The sequence below is a fragment of the Medicago truncatula genome, chromosome 1 (genome assembly GCF_003473485.1).
Source record: "Medicago truncatula cultivar Jemalong A17 chromosome 1, MtrunA17r5.0-ANR, whole genome shotgun sequence".
Taxonomy (NCBI): domain Eukaryota; kingdom Viridiplantae; phylum Streptophyta; class Magnoliopsida; order Fabales; family Fabaceae; genus Medicago; species Medicago truncatula.
Window position 1 is genome coordinate 24,827,662 of NC_053042.1, and position 11,513 is coordinate 24,839,174.

Sequence of the window (11,513 nt, forward strand, 5' to 3'; positions counted from 1 at the left end):
AGGTTTTTGACAAGTTTAGATACACAAGGGCAATTTCACCATTAGCAACAAATTTTAATGAAATTTGGGTGTAGTCGGAAATTTCTGAGGTTTAAGTATAAAAGTCTAACGAAACATACAGTAAAGTTTGAAAAATAATTTAAAATATTAGACCAAGATCTAGTATTGTAATATCCCTACCTCCTGAAACATTACGACTTGAATTTTAAACTTGATCCACCACCAACCGAGAATCGATTGATTGCTTGACCAAAATTAATATCAATTAGTATATTATTAATATTTTGACTTTTTACTTTTTATAGTATTGACTACTTTTTTTTTAACGCATTTAGTATTTGACTATTTGACTCTTCAATTACGATGTTGCCTTACATTTTTATTTTCATATTTTTATTATTGTATTTGTTTTCTTAACTAATGACTAGTTATCAAACTTTATTTGAGGTTTGTAATCATATGGGCTTAAAAGGCCCTATCGAATTACCTCATGGATTGTTTAACAAGAAAGTACATATCAAAGAAAATTGTTTTTCTGACATTCATAAGTTCACATTGACATAAGTAAAATACCTAAATGTCCCTAGCGGTAGTTAACTACCGTTGGAAATACTGACAACAGTTAACTGTCGCTGATGTCAGCGGTAGTTAACTGCCGCTGAAATCTTTTCTTCAATTCACACTACAAAGCATTTCTTCTTCTCCATCTTTGTTTCTTCTCTTCAATTCACACTACCAACTGTTAGCATCAATTATACATCATACTTTCACTACAATACTCTTGTTTCACCAATTATACAGCTTTACGAATTTTTTTTCCTCATCCTGTTGAAGAATTGCCTCTTTCTCCATGGCCAAGCTTTTGATTTTTTTTCTTCATATCCATAAATAACAGAAACATTCGACTTTTGTTTTGAATTCCTCTTTTTATTTGTATGTTGCAACAATTCATATCCTCCAAGTTTTGACAAGTAAATAACATAAGTTTTTGAGTGATTAATTTATGATTGTTTTTCAACAAATCAACAAAGATGAAAAACATTTTTGAGAAATTGAGAAATTCATGAGTAATCTAGTTGTTTTGGAAGTTGTTAATCTGCTCTAGCTCCTAGCTTCAAGAAATTGTTATAAGACTTCAAGCATCAGGTAAGAATTTTATTTGGGTAGTGAAGAAAAGCAACGAAGATGGAGAAGAAGAAGTGTTGTGTAGTGTGAATTGAAGAAAAGATTTCAGCGGTAGATAACCACCACTGGGGCCAGCGGTAGTTAACTGATGTCGGGTCCTCAACGGTAGTTAACTACCGCTAGGGGCATTTAGATATTTTACTTTTGTCAATGTGAAGTTTTTTATGTCAAAAAAGCAATTTTCCACATCAAAAATACTAGAAAAATGCTCTTCTTCCAACAAGTTTTGTTCACTTACAGCCAAACTTCTAAAAATGCCCCCAGCGTGAGTTAACTCACGCATGTGTTAAACCAGCGTGAGTTAACTCACATTGCGTGTCCTTTTAAAGCTCAACAGCAACTCATTTCCTCATTTCTCATCTCAAATCTCCAAAAATTCTCTCAAATCACCCAAATCCAAAATTCCTTCAAGTTCAAATCAAACAACACTCCAATAACAAGTAAGTTTTCATAATCAAACACCATTAACCTTTTATGTTTATATGTTAGATTTTTCCTCTTAAATTAGAATATTTTTAATTTTAGGGTTTGTTTAAATTTTTGTTTTTTTTTTTTTTTGCAAGAAATGATACAATGTTTATATGTAAATGACTTATATTGCTTAATTGTTTAGATGTTTGCATGTTTATATTGTAGTTATGAGTTTTAAGGTTTATGTATAATTTGCACTTCAAGTGTTTGATGAAATGTTTGAATGAGTTTTTCATTGATTATGGTGGAGATATGAAACAATGGACAATTTGTTCAAAGCTCAAGTACGATTCAACGGTGGAAACCCTAATTTGTTCAAGGTCAGGGTCGATGTCACGCTAAAGGATCTGAAGGATCAACTGAACGAAATCAATCAAGGCCTCAACCCCGGAAACACAAGAAGGGTTGAGGACCTTCAGTATGCACGTCCCGATTATTTGCAGAGCGAAAAACTAATGCTGAAAAATGATGACTACGTGAGGAACATGTTCTCTAGATATTATAAGGAACACATGTTCCCGAGGATTGAGATGGAAACCACGTTGATGAGATCGTCTGAAGATATTCTCAACAGTTTGATTCTACCATATAATTATGTTTAGGTAGCATCATTATTATGTAGTGTCTTTATTTTATTGGAATTTAAGTTTAATTCTTATTAGTTTGTTGAAGATGTTGGTATTGAAGTGTCTTATATTGAATGTAAAGATTTGCAAGCCTCTTTGAAAAGTCAAAAGAATTGATAAAACATATGTTGTATTCTACCTATGCATGGTTGTACAAAAATTTTCATCAGATTCCTTCGTATAAGATAAGTGGGGATAAGGGAATGCACCTCTAAGATGTTGTTTTGTACTTGATCATGCCCCTCTGTCAATTGAAACTTGTCAGTTGGCAGGGCAATAAGATTAAGTTCAAATCAACCTCTTGGAATGCATTCCTTTACATCCTTATGAAGTAAAATATTTTCACAAGAAAGAGGGGTTTGAATTGTGATCTGTTTAAAATTTGTCTAATAAAATTTTTCTTTTAATTTAGAATCACAATTAGTTTGTTATTAGTAAATAATGACAATTATAATTGTGAGGTGTGTGATTTTGAACAATAAATTAAAAGTAAGTAAAGAGAGAGAAATGACACACAAAAGTTATCGTGGTTCGCCAAACGTCGGCTACTTCCACTCCCCACACAAGTGTGAGATTATCCACTAGGTAGTTGCGTTAAATAACGTTAACCACAACTTCTCTTTTCCTTGTTCACAAATGAGTAACTTTTGCCCTTGCTAGATCCGACTAATCTTTCCTGCAAACGAGTAAATCTACCTTTGTTTTTTTTCTCCTAAAAGATCAAACGAGTACAAATCACCCTTGCTAGATCCTTTAGATCTTTTCCTACAAATGAGTGATCTTACCTTTGTCTTTTTACACACTTGTCACCTACAAGCTTTACAATCCAATAAGAAATAATTTCTTACTTGGACCAAAATAAAATATTTGCAGTAAAAACTAAAAAGAGCTCAACAGAAAGAGCAATTTTTAGAACACTGGAACAAACTGAAAATGAGAGAGCTTTTGCTTTGATGTATGCTTGAATTCTTTCTCAAAAATTCGGTGATTGAGCTTATGCCAAGAGCTTGGTATTTATAGGCAAATAAAATTGCATCTTGCTTGCCACATATTGCATGAGGAGCGTGTGTCTCATTCCTGTTCTTTCTTTCTTTACGTTTGCAAATTTTCCATGGTCCCACATGTGCACAATTAGCCAACAAGAAAGAACCTTGTTTTAGTTTCTATCCATTCATTTTCTTCCACGTGTGCTTGCCAAAAGATATTATTCATCCTTGCTTTGCTCCTTCTCACGTGTAGAATTATTTGAGCAAAACAGCTCACTATGTATCATTCAATTCCACGTGTAGTAGCTTGTGTAGTTACAAAAGAAAATATCCAATTTATATTGCTTGCTACTCTTTTTCCTTCTTTCCATTTACAGCTAAAAGAGCAAGTTTGTTTGTACTTGCTTTCCTCTTTTGATTGGATGTGTAGTGGTTTTGGAGACATAGCAAAACCAAAACTAAAACCACTTGTAGTATGTGTATGTGCCAACGTGTTGCGCAATTTTGGGCAAGTATATCCAATTTCATCCATTGCATTCTTATCCATTAATTTCTTGCTTTGTTTATTGTATGAGATACTCAAATACTTTTTAGGGAACTAGTTATATCAACCTTTTGAGCTTAAGTTCCTGCAACTAAAAATACTCATACAAAGATGTTAAATACAATAATATCATAATCCATTTATGAAATAAAATCGAAATATATTTTTTCATCTTTAAAACTAAAATAGGGATTTATGAATATTTTCTCAACATTCTCCCCCTTTTTGACGATGACAAAATATATTAGAATTTGATTTATAAATGTGTTCCGATTTAAAATTCCCCCTCAATTTGATATGTATCTTTTGAAGGCCTAAAGGAAGAGGATGACTCATTTAAAATAGGCTCCCCCTTAATTTGACATTCCAGGTATTTGATAATAAGATATGATAAGTTACTTGTAATGTTGATGGAAGCTTTTTTAACATAGTCATGCATTTCTTATCATATTTACTTGTGTTCATTAAAGAGGCAACAAAAGCATAGAACAAATTAACTAGTTTTTATCATAGATAAAGGACTAAAATACATATAACCTTGAAGTTCCATTTTTAGCAATAAATTGCTAAAGTTCAAAAGTCCATTTTTAGGATGATTGGCTAAAAAAAAGAAGACTAAAAACATAAAGACATAAATACTAAACAAAGTTCACCCATGTGCTTAATAGTCTACACCCAAAAGATATAAAAGGGGCATTTTTCAAATCCGTTCATGCAGTGTTGTAACACATGCTTTCTTCCCCTTTTGTCTTCTTCAAAAAGAGCAAGTTATTGAAACAGAGAAAGCTACAGAGGATTTGGAGGTGGGTTGGATGAGGAACCAGGATCACCGCTTGGAGCAGGTGCCATCATACCAAGATATTGAAACATGAATGAAACGAAACATCAATGCAGATTGTTCACATCTCCTCGAAGATAGGTAACTTCAGCAAACAACATTTCATTTGGGATAACTGAGTTCTCAGGTTCTTGTGGAGGATCATTCTTAGGAGATGTTCCAGTGGATTTAAAACTTTCCCTGTTCCAGTGGATTTTCAGAGGAGGATTGTCATTTTTTGGAGAATGAATGAACCCATCCAACCAAGTAGTGCCAAACAGAGCAGAACTTTCAAGATTTGGCAAAGGAGCGGAGATGTTTGGAACAGAGACGTTACCAACGCCAGTTGAGAGTTTAACGTCAGTTGAGATATTGAGATCAAAAAAGTTAGCAAGTTCATGATTCTTTGGAGAATCACGAGAGTTGGATGGAGTAGATTGAGAAGACAAGTGATTTTCCTCTATGATTGCATTCACAAGGTTAAAGAGTGGATTCTCTTCATCTTCCTCTTTGAGAAATTCTTCTTGAGGAAGAGGAATCTGATGCAAACCTCGTTTGTTAATTCCATCATTCAGTTTGATGTGAGATATGTTCTTTGAGTTAAATGGCTGCAGATTTTTTAAGGCTTTTTCTCCTATGAAGGAGAGTTTGAATTCTTTGAAGATTTTGGTAAGAGCCATAGCGTAGGGAAGACCGTCGTTCCCTTTAGTGTCTTTGATATGGATTCAAGATTAGTTTTTCCTTAATGTTAACAGATTTTGAGACGATATCTTCCAGCATTTTTTCCTTCTTAGCTTCCTTGCGATCGTACGGTGAAAAAGCTGATGAGGATTGTTTGAGTCGTTTGGCAGGGTTTTGAGCTTGTATAAAGGAATCAGATTCATTCTCAAGGTCAATGTAAGAGACTTTCGAGGGTTTAGAGGAGAGTCTAATGGATTTTCTTAGTTCATTTGTAATGGATTGTTTAGGTTTGATGTTGATTAGTTCATCAAAGGTTTGAGCTTTCATAGGAGCAGAGGTTAAAAGCTTTTAGGAGGGGAGCAAGAGTAAGGTTCGATTTGTGAGAGAAGATTTAGACTTGAGGAAGTGGTGATGTTTTGTGGGGAATATGGAAATGTAGCAGGAGGAGTTTGTGGGGGTGAATGTAGGTTTTGTTGATCGACATAGGAGAGGAGTTCAGAGAAAGTTTGTTTTGATTCTTCCGTTTTTGGTGTTAGTTTGAGAATGGTTTGAACTAGATTATGAAAGGAAGGAACTATATGAAGAAGAAGAGGATTGAAGAGTAAACAAGAGTGATAGTGAGTTGATGGTTTGTGCAGAGTTAATGGCTACGTAATCAGACAAAGGAATGATTATTTTAGATTAGCCTTTATTTTGCAGATGGAAGATCAAGAGATGAATGGCTAGGATTTGATTTAAACTGATAGTTTAATTAGAAATCTTCTAATAGATTTCTAATCCATAATACTTGAGAGCAGTAGTTTGCAGCGAAAATGTATTCAACCTCTGTGGTGGATAATGCTATAGTGTTTTGCTTTCGACAACACCAGCTAACTAAAGCTTCTCCGAGCAGTTGACATGCGCCACTTGTACTCTTTCTTTCTATTTTATCTCCGGCGTAGTCAGCGTCACAATATGCCATAAGATCAAAGTGTGTTCCCTTTTTATACCATAGGCCTACACTTGGAGTGCCTACAAGGTATCTGAAAATTCTTTTAACTGCAATGCAATGTGACTCTTTTGGTGCAGTTTGAAATCTAGCACATAGGCCAACTGCAAAAACAATGTCAGGTCTACTAGCATTTAAATATAAAAGTGATCCAATCATTCCTCTATATTCTTTTTCAGGAAAATCTTTTCCATTTTCATCTTTGTCAAGATTTGATAAAGGATGCATGAGAGTAGTCATAATTTTGGCTTCATTCATCTTATATTTTTTAAGAAGATCTTTGATATATTTTTCTTGACAAATGAAAATACCATCTTCGTGCTGTTTGACTTGTAATCCCAAAAAGAATTTAAGTTCTCCCATCAAATTCATTTTCCATGAGTTTTGAAAAATCATCACACATTTTTTCATTTGTGGTTCCAAAAATGATATCATCGACGTACACTTGTACAATTAATAAATCATTTTTGTCAATTTTCTAAAAAGTGTGGTGTCAATTTTTCCTCGTGAAAAACTATTTTTGATAAAAAAAAATGCTCAATCTTTCATACCAGGCTCTTAGAGCTTGTTTTAGTCCATATAGAGCTTTGGTTAGTTTGAACACATGATTTGGTTTTTCTAAATTTTTAAAACCAGGAGGTTGATGGACATAAACCTCTTCATTTAAAAAAGCACTTTTTACGTCCATTTGAAAAAGTTTTATGCATTTATGAGATGCATATGCAAGAAGAATTCTTATGGCTTCAAGTCTAGCCACAGGAGCGTAGGTTTCATCGTAGTCTATTCCTTCTTGTTGATCGTAACCTTGAGCTACCAGTCTGGCTTTGTTGCGTGTTACTTTTCCTTCTTCATCTAATTTGTTTATGAATACCCATCTTGTACCAATGATAGATTGAGTTTGAGGATCAGGTACAAGAGTCCAAACTTGATTCTTTTCAAATTGATGTAGTTATTCTTTCATTGCTTTGATCCATGATTCATCAATAATTGCTTCCTTTAACGCCTTCTTTGAATTATTTAATTATTTAATTATTTAATCGAGTCTAGAATTTATTATGATGAGTTTATATTATATTTATATGATATATGTGTGATTTAAGAGGTTTATATGATTGAGGTGATAATATGTGATTTTATGAGGAGTTGTGACTTATTTTATTGTTTAATAAAATAAGATTTGAAAAGAAAATAAATATTGAGTTTAGGGGTTATTTTGAGATTTTAGAGAGTTTTGGGGGAGAAAGAGAAATAAGATAAGATAGATGGAGGAGATATAAATAGGGAAACCTAGTTTAGAAAAAACATAACGTACGATCAGTTTTTGGAAAAAGGGAGAAAAAGCCAAGAGAAGAGCAAGAGACCTAGGAGTGTTGCGATTTTGATTATTAAGGTAAGGGTGAGACTAACTTTGCAATTCTATTAAGTCTGTGATTCAATGGTTAGATTTAACATGATGTAGGATGAGTTTTAGAGGATTTGAAAACTAGGTCAAAATTGTAGAATTATTGATTAAACGGTGGAAACTTGTTAGATTGATATAGAAACTGTTCCTAGACCTTAGATAATGTGTAGGATGAATTCTGGAATCAATGTTAGGCTTAAAACCATGAGAAATAGTGAATTTTTGTAAAAACTGCACTTCTGCCCGAGCCAACATTCATCGCTCGCCTCGCGAACGATGATCCTCGCCTCGCGCGTGATGAAGTTCATCGCTCGACTCGCAAACCATTTTCCCTCGCCTCGCGAGTTGCACGTCGCAGCTCGCCATAGCGAATAGTCAACAGATGAACTCACCATAGCGAGCATGACCAGAGAGCTATCCAGATTTCGTATTTTTGACTTTTGAGTTGATCCTTAGATGTTTTTGAGTGCCTGAACATGTCTAATAATGATTAGGAAAGATTGGAGAAAGAGATTGAACCTGGGAAGACTTTAGAATGAATTTTGTGAACTGAACCTGAACTCGCCATGGCGAGCAGAGGCTCTCGCCTCGCGAGTACTTGTTTTACAGACTGCCTTGTTAGGTTAAATGTGATCCTTGTCGCACGAGTTGATGTGAGTTGATCTCAGAGGTTAGAAACTAAGTTGTTTATCTTGCTGTCATTGTTCCAGTAAGACTGATGCATATGAATTGATGTTGTTTATAATGTTGTATATACATTAAATGGATTATGTTGATAATTGAGATGTTGTTGATTGCATTTGATATTGTTATATCATGATGATTTGCATACTGCCTATGTTGTTGTTTGTTATTTAACTAAGCTGCATGAGTCGGTCTAAGTTGATGATGATGTTGTTCCAAATTATTGGACTTATAAGATGATGTTGTTCTAAGTTGTTAAGATGTTGTGTCCATGCATTAGCATCCATTGTTGGGGGCTTGATGCCCTAGAGCCTTGCTCACCACGTTGGGGGCTTGATGCCCTGGAGCTTTAGCTCAATTAAGTTGGGGGCTTGATGCCCTGGAAGTATATTAATACTTATTACGTTGAGGGGTTGATGCCCTGGATTGGTACCACATGCATATAAGAGGTCTAAGTTGCATAGTCGCATTTGTGGAGTCAAAGATGATAAGTTGTGAAGTTGTGATTGTTTATATGAACTATGAATGAAGTGATAAATGATACATTATTATCTATGATGAATATTATGATGGTGTAATGTTGTTAAATATAATTGTTGAATTATATGCTTAATATTATTGTTTTGTGAAATCTCACCCCTTCTGCTTGGAAATGTTGCTCTTCGTATGAGGAACTTGCAGGTGATCAAGTTTAAGTAGCTGGAGTTGCTGTCGTGAGTGGTTATCCCTCACTGTGTCCTTTTAGGTGCTCTGATACGTAACGGGATGGGATCTTTTGTGGCTATTTTTTGTTCCTTTACGTATTTGATTTATGATTAAGTTGTTTGACTGAATTCATGACATGTTTTGACGAGGCCTGCGTGCCAAAACTTTATTTATGATGATGAATTTATCCGCTGAAATTTTTTGGAATTTGTTTTACGTTGAAGGATAATTAGTTAATTATCTTATTTATGATTTTTGAAGTGTAGCATTCCGTTTATATGATGAATACTCTGATTATATGTTTGAAATTTTTAAGTTGGGAAAACGGGGTGTTACAATTAGTATCAGAGCAGGTCGGTCCGTCCGGCCAATTAGAAGAGTCGTGTCGAGTTTTAGTAATAGTTGTATGATTGTCTTATGTTGTTGTTGCTTGTTGTAAAGATTAAGAATGGCTGGAAGAAACGACGCTGCGGGACAACAGCCTAATGCGAATGCTGGAGCAAGTGTTGAAGCGAGGATGCTAGAGACTTTTCTGAGGAATCATCCTCCTACTTTCAAGGGAAGATATGACCCTGATGGAACTCAGACTTGGCTCAAAGAGATAGAGGTTCAGAAGGTGCGTTTTGGTACGCACATGCTAGCTGAAGAAGCTGATGATTGGTGGATTAGTCTTCTACCTACTTTAGAGCAAGATGGTGCTGTAGTTACTTGGGCTGTGTTTAGGAGGGAGTTCCTAAACAGATACTTCCCGGAAGATGTTCGCGGGAAGAAAGAGATCGAGTTCCTTGAGCTGAAGCAAGGAAACATGTCTGTGACAGAGTATGCTGCCAAGTTTGTGGAGTTGGCAAAGTTTTATCCGCATTATACTGCAGAGACTGCTGAGTTTTCGAAATGCATCAAATTCGAGAACGGTTTACGTGCTGAGATCAAGAGAGCAATTGGTTACTAGAAGATCCGAGTCTTCTCTGAGCTGGTGAGCAGTTGCAGGATTTATGAGGAAGATACCAAGACTCATTACAAGATTGTGAATGAGCGAAAAGCTAAGGGTCAGCAGAGTCGTCCTAAGCCTTACAGTGCCACTGCTGATAAGGGAAAACAGAGAGTGGTTGAAGATAGGCACCCGAGAAAGAAAGATGCTCCTGATGAGATTGTCTGCTATACTTGTGGTGAGAAAGGCCAAAAGAGCAATGCTTGTACTGGGGATGTTAAGAGGTGTTTTCGCTGTGGTAAGAAGGGTCATGCACTAGCTGAGTGCAAACATGATGATATTGTGTGTTTCAATTGCAACGAGGAAGGTCACATTGGTTCACAGTGCAAGAAGCCTAAGAAGGTGCAGACTACTGGTAGAGTTTTTGCATTGACTAGTACTCAGACTGAGAACGAGGATCACTTGATCAGAGGTACTTGTTATTTTGATAGTACACCTTTAGTTGCTATTATTGATATTGGTGCTACGCATTGTTTTATTGCTATTGATTGTGCTACTAAGTTGGGTCTTGCTATGTCTAATATGAATGAAGAGATGGTTGTCGAAACTCCAGCTAAGGGTTCGGTGACTACTTCTCTTGTGACTTATATTGAAGTGGTCCAAGTTGAACCAATATACTTGGTGGTCTAAACTAAAATTTACATGTTAGAAGAAATCTTTTTGATTAAGGAATCTTAGAGATAAAGTTTGGATGTTTAAGATGTCCTTTGTCTATGTTTGATCGTAATTTTGAGATTGATATGGTTTGTTTACCTTTGAGTGGTATGGATGTGATTCTTGGCATCAACTCGTTAGAGTACAACCATGTTCACATTAATTGTTTTAGTAAATCGGTGTATTTCTCTTCTACTGAAGAGGAAAGTGGCGCAGAGTTTTTGTCTACTAAACAGCTGAAGCAGTTAGAACGTGATGGAATCTTAATGTTTTCTTTGATGGCTTCCTTATCTATTGAGAATCAAGCGGTGATTGATAAACTACAAGTGGTATGCGATTTTCCAGAAGTTTTTCCTGATGAAATTCTTGATGTGCCTCCAGAAAGAGAAGTTGAATTTTCTATTGATCTTGTTCCTGGAACGAAGCTTGTGTCTATGACACCTTATCGTATGTCAGCTTCTGAGTTGGAGTTGAAGAAACAGTTGAAAGATTTGCTTGAGAAAAAGTTTGTTAGACCAAGTGTTTCACTTTGGGGAGCGCCTGTGTTGTTAGTAAAGAAGAAGGATGGTAGCATGAGGTTGTGTATTTATTATCGACAGTTGAACAAAGTAACAATAAAGAATAGGTATCCACTTCCGAGGATTGATGATTTGATGGATCAGTTAGTAGGTGCAAGTGTTTTCAACAAGATAGATTTGAGATCGGGTCATCACCAGATTAAAGTGAAAGATGAAGATATGTAGAAGACAACTTTTAGGACGCGGTATGGACATTATGAGTAT

General features: G+C 35.3%; 1 protein-coding gene across 1 annotated transcript; it reads right to left on the reverse strand.

The window, feature by feature from the left end:
• Positions 1–6,061: 6,061 nt before the first annotated feature.
• Positions 6,062–6,556, reverse strand: LOC120578176 (secreted RxLR effector protein 161-like). Its single transcript, XM_039830498.1, has one exon. It carries the CDS (start codon positions 6,554–6,556, stop codon positions 6,062–6,064), a length of 495 nt encoding a protein of 164 aa, XP_039686432.1.
• Positions 6,557–11,513: the final 4,957 nt, after the last annotated feature.